Source organism: Gymnoscopelus microlampas, assembly GCF_963454915.1.
Source record: "Gymnoscopelus microlampas genome assembly, chromosome: 15".
Lineage (NCBI taxonomy): Eukaryota > Metazoa > Chordata > Actinopteri > Myctophiformes > Myctophidae > Gymnoscopelus > Gymnoscopelus microlampas.
The window spans coordinates 40,233,893-40,250,925 of record NC_139952.1 but is presented as its reverse complement, the minus strand read 5'-3'; the positions used below and the strand labels follow the sequence as shown (position 1 = coordinate 40,250,925).

The 17,033-nt window shown below is 43.3% G+C and overlaps 1 protein-coding gene across 1 annotated transcript in view; it reads left to right on the top strand.

Annotated features, from left to right (window-relative positions):
- Window positions 1-4,933: 4,933 nt before the first annotated feature.
- The window catches only part of cpne4b (copine IVb), a gene marked incomplete at its 3' end in the record, with an annotated part of 40,048 nt that continues 27,948 nt past the window's right edge, over window positions 4,934-17,033 (top strand). Inside the window, exons 1-2 of the mRNA XM_084079934.1 lie at window positions 4,934-5,068; window positions 10,781-10,960. Of these exons, the coding sequence (XP_083936060.1) occupies window positions 5,042-5,068; window positions 10,781-10,960 (207 nt within the window). The 5' untranslated portion in view covers window positions 4,934-5,041. The remainder of the gene's footprint in view (window positions 5,069-10,780; window positions 10,961-17,033) is intronic.

Genomic DNA, 17,033 nt, shown 5'->3' with positions numbered 1-17,033 from the left:
CAATACCCGGCCTCTCTCTCTGCCAATGGAGCTCAGCTCTATTGGCACAGTGGGTTGTTTGTGCGTCGGCTTGCCGTGTGGGAGAGTGGGGCTCGCAACCAAACATTAAATGACTTGTCTTAGTTCTACTGGATCTCTTCTCCACTAGTCAATCCCTAACATTTTAGTCTAGTTTTTATTTGTTGACGAAATCGTCAATATATTTAGTTTTAGTCATCATAGCATTAGTTTTTATTTAGTTTTCGTCAGTGAAAAAAGGTAGTCGACGAACATTTTTCGTCATGGTTTTAGTCGACGAAATCAACACTGATGCATGGCCGTTGCGTCCTGTGTCGCCTGCCTCCTCGTGGCGGTGCTGAACGCTGGCTTCTCCTCCTCTTTAAACACGACCACTCAGCCTGCGTGGCTAAAAATAATCACTCAGCCAACACATACACACGGTGGAGCATGAATTATGGACGAGAGAAGAGCTTGAGGTTGTACTAAGAGAGTATACGTAGACAGAGAAAAACCACAGAGGGGGGAAAGAAGGGTCAAGAGGGAGAGAGAGAAAGAAGGAAAGGCGAAGGAATGAGCGAAAGAGTGTGTGAGTCAAAGAGAAAAAAAGACAGGGAGAGGCGACAAAGGTGTGAGACAATGACGTTGATTGATTGATTGATTGACTGATTGATTGATTGATTGATTGATTGATTGATTGATTGATTGATTGATTGATTGATTGATTGATTGATTGATTGATTGATTATTTTATGGATACAGAAGACTACAAATTTTAGGGATAATATGTTAAAATGCAATCCCTTGTTTTCAACATAGTCCTTGTTAGAAGGATATGGATGGATGGGGGAGAGAGAAGGTGGGGGGGGGTGAAGAGAGAGCAAGAGAGAGAGAGAGCGAGAGAGAGAGAGCAAGATAATGAGTACATGTGTGAATGTGGGAAAGACAGCGACAAGAAGGGAGAAAGATCGAACTCTTAGACACACTGAGAGAACGGGAGACCAAGGAAAGGAACAGTGAGAGTAAGTTACCAGCAAGTGCAAGAGAGAGAGAGAGAGAGAGAGAGGGAGAGGGAGAGAGAGAGAGAGAAAGGGAGATGCTGAACAAAAGAAAGAAGGGACAGCTAGTGCACGAAGATGAAGGGAGTGAGACAGACAGACAGAGAAAAAGGCAACGAGACAGAGAGAGAACAACACATGCAGATTTGACGACCATGCAGTCTTATGCAAAAGTTAAAAAGTAATTAAGATACAGTAGCGTGTTATGTAGGCCGATGCCCAGTGGCGTAGCGGAGGGGTAGCAAGTGACGCACCGCGGGGGGGCCCCGCCGCGGGGGGGGGGGGCCCATTCACCGCACCGTACCCAGCACCATCTCCATTGCCGTTTGCGAAAGGGCCCCGCCCTTAGACTGATGATAGGTTCCTGGTTTTATCTATGATCCTACATTACTATCTCTATGCATTTAATGTATTACCTCGTGTTTACCTTGCTTAGTAGACAGACGGACGGACGGACGGACAGACAGACAGACAGACAGACAGACAGACAGACAGACAGACAGACAGACAGACAGACAGACAGACAGACAGACAGACACACACACAGACACACACACAGACACACACACAGACACACACACAGACACACACACACGGACAGACTTTTAAATACATTGAGGTCAGATGCAGACCCAGTTCTACCGTTGTGTACACTATCTCCCAGAGGAAGACACTCCACCACTCCAAGGCATTAATATTCAGCCTCCGGCAGCCAGGCAGCCGGCTCACCACACCATGGGCTCCAGTCTAATCCCCCAGCTCAGAGCTAACTGGTCCAGGGATTGTGCTGGTGGATTCAGAATCCATGCTCCACACATCATTAGCTTACAGAGGACGAGGGGAGGGGGACCCCTACATGAATGATGCATGTTACTGTATATCGTCGCTGTCGGGGCGTAAACCTCCTATCTCCATATTCTAACTTTATGTGTTTTTTTCGTAAATGACTACTTGTTCATACTAACAGAGTCACACACAAAAGCATCAAAAGTAGCAGATCCGCACGCTCGAACCGCGGCGCAGAGCGACACGTTTCGAGCTTGTCGATCTGCTATTTTTTGCCATTTTGGGAATTTGAATCCTGAAAAGTACATAGTCGGACATGTGAGGTTTACACCTGACAGAGACGATATGCAGTGTTTTCATAGTAATAGGAGGATTGTAGCAGTGTCAGCGAAGCCGTGGATTTAGAGAGTGTAACGAATGAGAGCGATTTTAGAGGATGTTTAATAATTATTATTGTAATTTATTTGTCTTATTATTTTGCATAGTAGTAGTAGAATTACTGGTAACCTATTGCAGCTTCTCCTGCTATAACTACTAGTAGTAGAAGGGGAGGCTCTATCAAATATTCAGATTGACTCACAATACGTTAATTATATATTTTTTATAATAAGACATTTACATTCAGTGACTTTTTGTATTCTTTTTTTTAATAATACAATTTTATGCTACATTACAGATGTTTGTCTACCCCTGGGCTGGCACACAACAACACAAACTCCAATCAATGTTTTCATTGACATGGAAATAAAATATTGAATCTTGAATCTTTAAGGCCGGCTGCAGTTCAAACTTGAAGAAGTTTGTGAAACAATTGATGGCTTGGAAACTATTGTTTCAGATTATCCCCACCAGCACTGTGCATGTTTGTTTCTTTGTTAGTTTTTTTTTTAATCTTGAAGGCCCACTGTTAGTGCTGCATGTACACCTGATTGGTTTTAGACTTAATTAGGATTAGGCATTTAGAAGAGTGTGTGTGTGTGTGTGTGTGTGTGCGTGTGTGTGTGTGTGTGTGTGTGTGTGTGTGTGTGTGTGCGTGCGTGCGTGTGTGTGTGTTTTGTATGTGCACACCTTTGTATTTTTTCTGTGAGTGTGTGTCTGTGTGCGTTTGTATAGTGCTTGTGTTTGGATGGCTGTACTGTATTTGTATTCGACTTTGTGTGTGTGTTTGTGTGCGTGCGTGCGTGTGTGCGCGCGACTGCGCGTGTGCTTGTGTCTATGTGTGTGTGTGTGTGTATGTGTGTGTGAGTGAGAGAAAGCATCAGGGACCTTGGCAGAAGCTTCGGCGTGCCTTTGGAGGCCTGACCTTGAGCAGTGTGTGTGTGTGTGTGGACTGCTTACTCAGGGCCACAGAATCTGCTCCAGTCAAAACAAAGCGTTCAGATGAACTGCAGCGCTGGCCATTTTCAGTACAGTAGCTCGGCAGCAACAATAATAAAGACATATCTCTGACCTACAAAAATAACCCATTTCATATCATCGCTGTCAGGCAGAAACCCTCTATTAATTGATGTCTCCGTCTCTGACAATCCATCTTTTTTTATGTCTAACACAGTAAAATCCTCGGTGTTCATTTATTCTTGTGTAACTCTGAGCTTGCACAACTGTATCCAAATGGGTCCTTATAGTTAAGGGTCCATTTGGTTACATTTTGTACAAGCTCAGACTTGCCTGTGTGCCCCTCATCACCATATCTGCATAATGAGTGTATCTGCTTCTCTCTCTCTCTTTATGTATCCACCTCCCATCCATCCCTCCTTTCACCCATCTCACCCAAATTAACCTTGTGGGATTGGTATTTAACCCATTAAGACCGGGAACGCATCTGTGTCATTTTTAGATTTGAGCTAAAAAGCATTATTTTATACTTTGGCTATTCAAAAATAGCAGATATACAAGCTCATAGTGCGGCACCGAGTGCCGCACTATGAGCTTGTAGATCTGCTATTTTTTTAAAAAATCTATAAAATGTGTGCAAATCTTTGAATATATATATATATATTTTTAAGCAAACATTTTTAACTCAAATCTTTGCTTCTGGGGGTCCCTGGGACTAAATATTTTGAGATGGGGGTCCACGGCCAAATACAAAAAAAGAAAAACTGTTAGGATTTAGAAGACATTTGTAGAATCCCCAGAACCAAAGATTTGAGTTAGAACTGTTCGCTTTAAAACATATATATTCAAAGATTTGCACACATTTTCACGTTTAAAAAAAAAAAAATAGCAGATCTACTATATATGTATGTATATCTGCTATTTTTGAATAGCCAAAGAAATAAAAAAAAATTACGCACAGATGCGTTACAGGTCTTAATGGGTTAAGATAGTCAAAGGGACATTTCCCTCAGCGCCCTCAGTACCCTCATACCTGACTAACTGCTTCTCCAAAGTGAGTGACACCCACAGCCACAACACTAGAGGGAGCGTCCATGCATGATCCGGTACCACCCAAATTCAGAACAAACATGGGCAAGTTCTCATTCTACTGCTCTGCCACCAACATGTGGAATGTCCTGAAACACCATCCATTAAAGGATGTGAATCACTGGTTTCTTTCAAAATTGGCCTGAAAAAACATCTATCAGGAGACCACAAGGGGAGCTAAATGGAAATTCCCATCGAAAGGAGGTGTCATTCGACTGCCGCCATTTTTCCTTTTTCTCCTTCATACATACAGTGTTTTGTATGTGTTGATGACATGTATTATTGTGTACATCTTTTATGCTATGTGTATTTTTGAACATTTTTGAAAAACTTAGAATAATATTTTTTCCTTATTTCTTTTTTACATACATCTTCTTTTTTGGGGGTCCCTACTCCCCGGCACAAAACATTTTCAGCTGGGGGTCCGCGGCCAAATATATATATATCAATTTGGTGGTCCTTGGCATGAAAATGTTTGAGAACCACTGCTTTATGTATGCACCTCCCCATCCCTCCATTTACCAATCTCACCCAAATTAACCTCTTCTGTCCGTCCGTCTCTCTCTCCCTCTCTCTCTCTCTCTCTCTTCTCTGCAGTGTGTGGAGGGACAGCCTGTGTGTCCAGCATCATGAGTACTAACATCTATGAGTCCGCCGAGGCCACGCTGGGCTTCATCAGCTCTCCGTGCCTCGCCAAGGTGGAGCTACGAGTGGCTTCCAGGGGAATCTCCGACCGTGACGCTCTGTCTAAGCCTGACCCCTGCGTGGTGCTCAAGATGCAGTCGCATGGCCAGTGGTTCGAGGTAATGGCGCGCCGAGGGACTGACTGAGGTCGGCGGGGGTGGGGGGTGGTCGGTGGGGTCGATGGAACGGGGGGGAGATGGATGTGGGAGGCTATGCGTAGTGATGGGTCGTAATGGATGTGGGCGTACCGTATGCGGTGGTTGAGTGGGTGGGTGGTAGTGCCTGTCGCGATCGGTTTGTGCATGTGTGTGTGTAAGTGTGCGTGTTAGGGTGTTAATGTATAGCGTTTGTATGCATGTGCATATTACCGTATTCACGTGTTGCCAATCAATCACACACACATTACATTACATTACATTACATTACATTACATTACAGTCATTTAGCAGACGCTTTTATCCAAAGCGACTTACAATAAGTGCATTCAACATAGGTAGGGAACGAAACTACTAATCACCAGAAGCATTACTCTTCTAAAACAAAGCAACCAAGAGTATACCTAGCGCTAAAGTAAAAGTGCAATATATCAGCTACCTAATTTCATAAACAGATGAGACAAAATAGGAAAATCAAATGAGCAAGAGCTAACACGCACTCACACGTGCACACACACACACACACACACACACACACACACACACACACACACACACACACACACACACACACACACACACACACACACACACACACACACACACACACACACACACACTTCATGTGGCTGTGTAGTCCAAGCAATCCGTGATCCACACTGTCCCCCACAAACAGAACAGCTAAAGGCCCTGACTGGGGGTGTGGGTGTCATGTTGGCTTCATGTTTCCTTTGACGTTTCCTGGTCCGTCGATCACCTCGGTCCTCCTCGAGCTTGTGCACTCCTTGTTGGAGGAGCTGCCGACCAGATAGAGCGTTGAGCTGCAGTGTCTGTACAGGCTGTACAGGGTCCACGCTTCATAGCTGTAGAGGAGGGTTGTCATAACAACAGCCAGGTAAATCTCTACCTTGGTATGGAGCTTAGGGGGCGGGGGGGTGACCCCATATCCACATTGTCCCCCGGTCCCTGGTTCGATTCCCGGCCCGGCCCGAATCATTTGTGCATGTCATTCCTCTACTCTCTCTCCATGTTTCCTGTCTCTCTATCTACCCCTCCCCCCCACCAAAAAAATAAAAAGAAGGGGCATGTGGTCCTATAATACCTGATGTATACTTGGTTGTGTATTGAGTCACACAACCGAAACTAACCAATCTACTAGCTTACAACGCGTCTCACACCTTGACCGGGTCGTGAGCTCTTAGACAGGCTAGTTTTTCCAATGGCCTGACCACCTGCGCATATCTAAAGGTACATCAGGCTTAACTGCCTGAACCAGCAGTCACCCTGTCATTTTCCAATTTGAACACGTCCCTGTAGGGATTCTACCAGACTCCAGCACCGCCGGGAAGCCCTCAGGCGTGATATTGGATGGTTGATTGGCAAATGACACAAAAAGTAAACAAGGGGCCGTGACAAGTGTTGCCATGTCCGCTTTTTATAAGCGACCGTGGGCTTGTTTTTGTGTAAAGTCGGTTGTAAATATTGGTAGTTACAGCTGGTTGTGTTTTTTTTGGGCTTGTTTCTAAAGTGTATTTGCTTATTTGCCCTTTGTGTGTGTGTGTGCGTGCGTGTGTGTGTGTGTGTGTGTGTGTGTGTGTGTGTGTGTGTGTGTGTGTGTGTGTGTGTGCGTGCGTGCGTGCGTGCGTGCGTGCGTGCGTGCGTGCGTGCGTGTTTTGGAAGTGGGTTGTACATTCGACCACAGTCTGGAAGAGGCATTCCTTACCAAGGTGCTAAAGTACCAACGTCTTAAAGATGCTATTATACTGCTTGGTTACAAGCGTAAACTGCTTGTGTTCATATTTGGAAGCCTCGGTAATGCCTCCATAAATTTGTTGTGAGAGGCCTGCAGATTGCAGGAATGCCCAAGCCAAGAGCTAATAAGGCATTGGCAAAATTCTGTTCAGTGTCTGTGATAATTGGCATCTGTGCCAATTATCACAGCGTCTGTGATAATTATCACAGCGTCTGTGATAATTGTCGCCACATATGGAGGAGACGATGCTTCCTGTATCTTGAAACACTTGTTGTTGAGTTTCCCAAGCTTGTGCATCTACTATAGTTTGTGTTCAAGAATTTCTTGTTAAATTTGAACGCAAATAAATATGTTAAATGTGTGTGTGTGTGTGTGTGTGTGTGTGTGTGTGTGCGCGCGCGCGCGTGTGCGTGCGTGTGTGCTCGGATACAGTCAGAGTTAAATCATCTTCTGAATTTAACAACAGAGGGTTAGGGTTGGGGGGGGGGGGGTGTTTGTATGCGGCTTAGGATAAGCCCAACGGGGCTTATCGTGATGGATGATGGATAGATGTTATCACTCCCTATCACATCCAAAGTTCTTTAATCAGATAACGATATGTGTGTGTACAAGAGTGAAGATAGAGAGAGAGAGAGAGAGAGAGAGAGAGAGAGAGAGAGAGAGAGAGAGAGCGAGAGAGAGAGATGGTGGCAGAAGACAACATGGCTATTCATGCCAACTCCAGACGCAAGGGGAGAGACCGAAATCATTCTTATAGTCCAGGGGCCAAGCCATATTTTGGTACCACCTAAGGTGACCGTAAAGTTTTTGTATTTTTGTCTTCCTTCCTACATGTCTCTAGTTTATATTTTGGTATAATAACCCTTCCAATCTTGTAGCTTAATGGCAGTTATCACTACCTACCGGCTAATGTATCCGGTAGGAGACACAAAGTAGAATCTTTGTGTCTCCTACACCCAGGCATCAAATTATTGCGACAAAAAACTAAATATATCCATGTATTCAAGGCTTCATGGGGTGTGCAATTGATAGAAAATAAATATTTTTTTGGGTGAACTCCTCTTTAGGTTTCCCAGGGGGACTCTCTACCCATTCAGCTATGACCACCCTGGACCGAAGGAGGGTAAACTTTTACAAGCGGAAATGGAAAGCAGTCTTTTTGCAAACACCAAAAATCTGAGAAGTTATCAATTGCACACCCCATGAAGCCTTGAATACATGGATATATTTCGTTTTTTGTCGCAATAATTTGATGCCCGGCTGTAGGAGACACAAAGATTCTACTTTGTGTCTCCTACCGGATACATTAGCCAGTAGGTAGTGATAACTGCCATTAAGCTACAAGATTGGAAGGGTTATCATACCAAAATATAAACTAGAGACATGTAGGAAGACAAAAATACAAAAACTTTACGGTCACCTTAGGTGGTACCAATTTGTGAAAATATCAGTGTTGGCCCCTGGACTATTATTCGTTTTCCAATAATAAGTCTGTGAGTCACACTATAAGCATATACTGTAGGCTTATGTGTGCTAAGCGTTCAAGTCACTGGGTTATCATCAGTACAAAAGACCCAGTTGTTTGTGCTCGCGCTGGATACAGCGCTGAATGATTTTTATTTGCTGTGCTGCTTACTAGACTTCTGGCTGGCTTTACTGTTCGTTTGGTATTCCAAGCAGGCAGCTATAAGGTCCCGAAGCTGGCCAAGAGAGAAGATGAAAAAGAAAGTTGCGAGATCAATGCTATCAGCTGCTGTACCCTCCTCTATTTATAAGTTTGAGGAACAGCTTGCCTGCAGCACGACTTTGTCCAGCTAGGAAAAAAAATCCCCAATTATCACGTCGAGAGGTGCAAGCCATGCGATAATGACTGGGTGTGGGAAATGGCTCACGCTGAAAAGCTACATCCGAGGTGCAAGATTATTCCAAATGAGCTTGGTTGTTTAACACTCATAACACTTTATTGGGGGAAAAGTCAACATTTGTGGGGGGAATGAAAAGGAAAAAAATATATATATATATTATGCTTATTTACTTTGTTTTATTGATTGATATCTTTATTGGTCACGAAATAAATCATTTGTCACATGTACTGTAGCCTCGTTCCCACTCCCAGCCTTTACTCATCTCTGAGGAGAAAAGCCTGGTCACGACCTAATGCAGAGAGTGTCTATTCACCTGTTTCCAAGGCTGTGTGTTTTCCACTTCCTGTCGATTTGATCCAATGAAATCCAATGAAACTGGTCAGATGACCAATGATATCCAATGAAATTGACAGGAAGTGGAAAACACACAGCCTAGGAAACAGGTGAATAGGGGCGGGACTTCCATTGCAGGTATTTCCCCCCGGAAACAATCTTTTACGACCAATCACAACACTAGTTTAAGCTTCAACGTCATTTCCTTGGGCGGTGCTTCCGGCAAATTCCGGTTCTTCCGTTTAGACACTCAACCGGCAATAGCTCTTGCCCAGCGTGTGTCACATGTAACATAAATCTGACCCACCATAATCAAAAGAATGACGCAAAAAATGCATACAGCTTGTTTCCATTGCGGTCCTTAGTATGAGGTTTGTATGATGTCATGTAGTGTGGTGCTGGTGAGGGCATGAATTAATATAGCTCATGATGTGCTAATGTGCTAATGTGTTCCTGGGTACATGGTGAAGAAGGCTCACAAGCTCAAGCTCACAAAAGCATCGTATCGGCGAGTGTGTCAGGAACCCGGGTGTTTTTTGGACCCATGTGCAGTAAACTCAACATCAAAGTAGACTCAGGAAACCAAGGAGGACAGTTAAACAACGACTTTACTTAATAAATGAAGAACAAACCAAGGCAGGGGCGCTGGAAGTCATTTATTCCAAGGGGGGCTGGGCTGGGCTGGGCGGGGGAAAATATTTGTTTGAAATAGGTGATTTCTTCACCTTTTTCACATTTTTTCACCTTTTTCAACAAATATTTTATTCCCCAAAGTTAAATACATCATTGTTTTAATATATATGTGTATGTATAGACTTTTATGTCTATACATACAGAATTATATGTATTTTTTTCATTTACAAAAAATATATATATCATTTTTTATTTGTTTTTGCTTCCCACCACCAGGGGGGCTGCAGCCAAGGTACACCTCACAGGGCGAAACACATAGCAATGGGGAAAATACGGGGACCCTGACACAAGGCCCATATGACACTACAATGATCCAGCATTGAGGGCAGTCACAGACAGTCTTAAATAGTCTCTGAGGCTCGTTAGCCAACTAGGCACGGCTGCCACCTGCAGCTGAGTCCACTCTAGGCAATCAGAGACCAAAAGGGAGAGGGGAGGGGCTGGGGACAGACTCAGCCAGGTCGTGACAGAGTGAGCTTGTACTGTACATCTAGCTCTGATCCATAGCCTAGATTAAGGAGTTCTCCTTAAGGCTATGGGACTTTCGAGTCTTTGCGCCCGCACCACAGGTTGCATAGCCTCTCGTCTGCAGTAAAAAATAGAAAAGTTCCATTGTCCGGATCTGTAGATAACGGAGTAACTTAATAATGTTTTCTTTCCCGTGAAATGTTTAACATTTTGGCCAAAAAGTGTATTTTAGACGTCATGTACGGGCTCAAAGTGTTCCTCAGAGCTCAGAGTTGGCTTTCAACTCCATGAAACCGTCTTTGTTTTGGTGAGTAGCGGAAGCATATTTTTTATTTTTACTGCAGAAGAGAGGCTATGCAGCCTGTGGTGCGTGCGCAAAGAGTCAAAAGTCCCATAGCCTTAAGGAGAACTCCTTCTAGGCTATGGACCAGAGCTACTGTACATCTACCATTTTAGGCGTGTGACAATGCAACAAAATATGAATCAGGCTTCAGTACGATGGGTTGTGTGTTTTTTCTTTTTTCTAAAAATGTTGGTGGCCCGCTCTCTGTTCTGTTCACACAGGTGGACCGCACAGAGGTGATTCGGAGCAGCATCAACCCCGTCTTCTCCAAGATCTTCCTGGTGGACTTCTACTTCGAGGAGGTGCAGAGGCTCCGCTTCGAACTCCATGACATCAGCTCCGGACACAATGGCCTCCGCGACGCCGACTTCCTGGGAGCCATGGAATGTACCTTAGGACAGGTCAGTGCACCCTGGGGGACAGGGGGGGTAGCGTGGGAGTAGGGTTGAGAACCGAGAACCGGTACCGTACTAGAACCGGTATCACCACATCCGATACTCCTGATACCGTACCGAATGGGTACCGTTTTGTAGTGCTGTGTAAGTTGTGTGATGATTTAGGCTGATCTAGAATTAGCACCGGTATTGGATAAAACCCAATCGATACCCACCCCTTCGTGGGGGGGTAGGCGTTGGTATGGGACAGACTGTCGGGTAGAAACCTTTTTGTGTTTTTTTGTTAAATTAACGCCCTACTTGATCATACTACAGCGTCAAACTAAAGCATCAAAAGTAGCAAATCGACAAGCTCAAAACGCGGCTCAAAACACGACTCGAGATGCGTTTTGAGCTTGTAGATCTGCTGCTTTTGCTACTTTTGAATTGAATCCTGAACAGGATAACAGTTTTGGGACAAATGAGGTTTCCACCCGACGATAGGTAATACAAATAATAGTAAAGAAAAAAGACAGAGAAAGAGAAAAACAGGAGCACACATGAAGGTGCCTGCCTATATGCATGCAGACATGTTCTATCAATAATAAATTTCAATTTGTATACAGAGCATATTTAGTCTGGGACAACAAAGAAACAGAAAAATTATTATTCACTGTGGCAAATGCAATGTCGTTATTTATTTTCTTTTTTTAATCTAACAAACAATAAAAATGCAAAACGCACATTGCACAGGCTATGGTTTGCATTTCCTGGGTAAACAAGACCAGACCTAGGTTTGCATCCAATTACAACTGTGAACCTGCCCACAGCCTCAAACTCCAGAAAACTCTGTTCACAAGGTCAATAAAAAATGTATGGTGCATTGAGTGGGCGCGGCACGCTTGCACGGATGGTCACAGCAGCGATAGACAGCATTGTGCGTGTTGTCTATTGCTGACAGCATTATTAAAAATCGAAAAATGGCTATGCATGAAGAAACACACAGTAAAGTGCACATGTTGACAAGTGCACTTTACTATTAGCCTATCATTTATTTCAGGAACCTAAATGTCTCTGCTGTCGGGCAGAAACCAACTAAATTATGTCCAAAATATTAACTTTTCAGGAAATGAAAAAAAAAACTCGATACTGCCTCATCAAAGTTGGTATTCGTGTGACTTTATACATGGTCAGATACTTGTATGTGTCCTTATATTATCGTCACTTTACCCAAATCCATCTCAAGTGGTGTTAGGAGGTTTTCGACCAGTGGATGTGGAGATAGTTGTTACGTCAATCATTGATTAGAATGACAAAGTCAGACGGGGGGGAAAAGAAACCTGGAGTTAGGAGGTTTAGACCGACAGTTTGAGGATCATTAATAACAACACAGAGATTACAAAAATCAACTGAAAGCAAGAGCGAAGAAATAGGTCTTGAGCCGTGCTTTAAAGCTATCTGCAGAGGCTATGTTCACATCACTATCATTACATTAGCCTTGAGTGAACGTGGAACGCGTTAGCCACAAGTGAGTGCGCATGCAAATAGGCGAGTGGGTGAGTGAAGCATGCACGTCGTCGATAAAGGTGAGCACACTCATGAATACAGATGAAGAGTGCATGATAGTGCAGGTGAGCACAGCCAGGACACATAAACACAGCTGCTGTTGATGAGTGCATGATGCTTCCACAGCTGAACGCACGGAAACGCCGTAAAAAAAACGATGAGTGAAGCGGAGCACGCTCGCCTGCATCCATGGTGCATCTCACAGGTTGCTTTGATAAAAGGGAGCGTGTGTAATGTATGCAGCATGCTGGCTTGTGTGCATTGTATGATAATAATAATAATAATACAAAATTATAATACACTTTATATTTGACAAAATGATGTGCTACAGTACATGGCATAAAACGTCAAGAAAATAGATGCAAAAATAAATAATAAATAAAAACAATGAAATGAATGAAATTCAGATCAATGGTACTGTAAGACATTGGTTCTCAAAGTGGGGTCCGGGGACCCCCAGGGGTACTTGAGGGGGTTCCAGGGGGTACCCAGCAAAATGTGTTAATATAGCATCACAATAATTATGACCTTTTATACTTTGGCTATTCAAAAATAGCAGATATACAAGCTCATAGCGCGGCACCGAGTGCCGCGCTATGAGCTTGTAGATCTGCTTTTTTTTTAAATCGTGAAAATGTGTGCAAATCTTTGAATATATATATATTTTTAAGCGAACATTTGTTGCTCAAATCTTTGCTTCTGGGGGTCCCTGGAACAAAATATTTGAGGTGGGGGTCCGCGGCCAGATACATATCATTTTGGGGGTCCTTGACATGAAAAAGTTTGAGAACCACCGCTGTAAGATACCCGCCCTCCCCAAGAATACTACAGCTAAGAAAAAGTAAAAAATGTAAAAACACACAAAGGCATCAATAAGTCCATCTAGGCAAATGCCTTGTTAAAAAGAACTGTTGGAGCTCTCAGCTGGTCAGGGTGAGCATTCCACAGACGAGGAGCAGCTGAGCAGAAGGCCCGGTCCCCCATGGTGCAGCAGAGCTTCGTTTCAGTTTCAGTGTGTCAGAATCTCCAGAGCGTAAGGGAACGGGTGGAGGTCGGTGGTTTGAGGAGTTCTTTTAGATGCCAATCATTAGTGTACAGTACAGTATGTACGATGGTGAGCCGCCCCCACCTTCCATCTGTGTCGCTCCTTCACTAACTTCTTGTCAACTTTCCCAGCGTCTGACTCAATAAAGAGAAAACACAGTGGTCTTGGTTTGGCCACTCTCCCCCCTTTAACCACTTAAGACCGATTTTACAAACGCCTTCTAAATCTAAAACGTTTTCGTGCCGAGGACCCCCAAAATGATATGTATTTGGCAGCGGACCCCCATCTGAAAATGTTTTGTGCCAGGGACTTGTTCGATTTGTGTAAAAAAAATTCAAAGTGATTCAACATTTTTCAAACACTTTCAAGATTTTTCTAAAATGTAAAAGCTGTGAGCTTGTAAATCTACATTTTTTGAGAACCACTATTCTAAACCTCTGTTCTAAATCAATCAATGTTGCTATAGATATAGCTAAAATCTAAAATGACAGAGATGCTTTCCCTGTTTTAATGGGTTAAAGGAGTAATTCACCCAAAAAATGCCTTTCTTTCTATCAATTACACACCCCATGAAGCCTTGAATTCATGGAGATTTTTTTTGTTTTTGACGCATTACTAAGTCAATAATTTGATCTGCTTTTCCGGTAGGAGCCTTTAAAGAGACTCTCTGTGTTTTATACTTTGTCATAATGCGATGAGAGCTTGTAGATCCTCTTTGTTTTTGGTTGCTATTTCTTTCTAAATTTGAGAAGATTTGCTCCCAAAAATGCGAGCGCCAGGCTAAAAACTTTCACAGGAGTATTAGTTACGTAACCTAATGTTACTGTCTGATATAATTGAGACGACACAGTGTGACTTTGAGCTTTGAAGTGGCCTAACCTCTAAAGTGTTTTGGATCTGGATGGATGTTATATCTGGAGACCTGTGGGGTCAGACTGTATCACGTACGTCCACACAGTGGTGTAGCGGGCCGGCTGACATGCCGGGACAAATCCCACTGGGCCGCAGCGTCGGTGTGCGTGGTGAGCTGTCAAAAAAATCCATAGTTTTTATACCGGCTGTCCGGGCCCTGTCTGTCTATCTGTCTCTCTCTCTCTCTGCCGGCCCTCTCTCTCTCTCTGAGGGCCTGTCATTCGAGGTGAGCATGAGAGCGTGTAGCATACGTACGTGTTCTGGGACTGACAATCACAGCCACGTTAACTCTTTAACAGTGGTGGAAAAAGTACTCACATGTTTTACTTGAGTAAAAGTATCAATACTTCAATGTGGAAGTACTCTGTTACAAGTTAAAAGTCCGGAATTCAAAATGTACTTGAGTAAAAGTATAAAAGTATTGGCATCAAAATGTACTTAAAAGTACCAAAAGTAAAAGTTCTCATTGTGCAGAATGTCCCATTACAAGTTTTCAAAATGTATAAAACGGCTCCACCGTAGCCTACTCTGTTGCTACTGTGTTGTGGCTATAACACAGTGGATGCATTGTTTTGAGCTTGTCGCTGCTGTTTATATACTGTGTATGTGTGTTGTATCAGTGGCCTTGTAGTTAGAGTGTCCGCCCTGAGATTGCTGAGGTCGGGGTTTCGATTCCCTAGCCGGGATCATCATACCAAAGACTATAACAATTGGGATGGGTCCCGATGCCTCCCTGCTTGGCACTCAGCATCAAGTGGTTGAATTGGGGTTATGTCCCTGTGGTATGCTAGCGTCATGTCCAGGGGGGGGTGTACTGGAACATCAAGCCGCCTCACGCTACAGAAACAGGAGATAGGCTCCTGCCCTGTGGGCCACATGGCTCGGCAAGGCTTATATTATACTTATTATTTATGCAGCTCTATCATCTGCTGTTTGTTTGTTTTTTATACCCTATACCCGTACTCCCTCAAGAGGCCTTGCTTTTGGCCGGGCCGCCATTGTAAATAAGAATATATTCGACTTAATTGTCTGGTTAAATAAAAGTAAAATACCCCACTGTCTAGACTCATTGAAAACACCCGTCCTTGGTGATCTGGTGACAGATATTGTCCTTCTTCAATTACTTTTTGAAATTCTTTTTATTGTATTTTTAAAAAAGAAATGGAAAAAGTTAAAAAAAAAAAAAAAAAAAAACACGGCCCCCTCACACATTAGAAGGCCAATATCAGTCACCAGAACCAAGGACGGGTGTTTTTCAATGAGTCTAACATGGTTAAATAGAGTTTGAAGTTGCAATGGGTTTGTATAGGAAGGGGGCGTGTCTGATCAAATGAATATCAAATATCTCATTACTGAATCAAGCAACTTGAAAACTGTCTGGGGTGCTCACATAAGCCTGAATAGATGTTAAAATGACCCCAATGTTTGAAAGTTAAATATCCCTTTAATAAAGTGCAGAGGCCCTTTGCATGGGTTTTTACAGTATGTGTGACTGAATATGCTACAAGCATTCCCCAAAAAGGGCGACAAACAAACCTCTATCATTCTTTGACCATGTTATTTGCTCTTTGAAAATTGGGTGTTTTGCTGCGTGCCCAAGGACACACAAGTAAGGGTAAATTGTAAAGAATTGAGACCAGCAAACGAGGGAAGTATGGTCTGTTCAATGACACGAGAGAGTAATTCCTCGGATTTTATTACAGCTGAATTCCAGACTTTGTCAGTTAGAGGTTGTTTAGGAGAAAGTAGGAGAGTTCCAGAGCGGTAACTAAAAGTGCAGTCCCCCACAGTGTGTGGCGAGAGTTTTTTTTTATATTATTAAGTAATTTTCCCGCTGACCCTCAGGCAGGGCCAGAGGGCCAGCGGGCAGAAACAGAGGGATTTTGAAGGTGATGCAGGACGTGATTTTGAGTCAGTGAGTAGCACATAGAAATGGGTCGGGGGGTGCGGGGGTTGGGGGGGGGATTGCACTAAGTGATTTATGGACTTGAGTCATGAATGTACACAGTGTACTTTCCAAATGAAAATTAACTCGAAAAAGTGCTCCTCGGAGCACAGTTCTCCGCCAGGTCAAGTAGAGGTATTGTAGGTTATTGTGGGCCAGCAATGCTCGGAATTCGCCAATCAGGATGGAATTTTAAAAATGTAGTTTCCGATGTCGTCTAAAAAGTCAAATACTGGCGGGAATGAAGGAAGTCAATAAATAAGTAAAAAAAACGTATAAAGAGAGAGAGACTGTACATTGTTACGGTATTTTTATTTGAGTAGTATTTGATGTTTTATTGTACAATGCACTGTTTTTGAACTGTGTTTTTTTTACTGAGGACTTTTAACTTTAACTTTTTTAACTACCAGATTTTTAACTTTTATGTGTTCATCATGCTTCTTTTTATTGACAATCTGTATGAATGGATTGCAACTGGAGCTGTTGAACAGAATACATTTCCTTCGGGATTAATATAGTATGTATCTATCTATTTATCACTACAGTATGGTGTGATATTTTTCTGTGTGTGCGTGCGTGTGTGTGTGTGTGTGTGTGTGTGTGTGTGTGTGCGTGCGCGCGTTTGTGCTCGC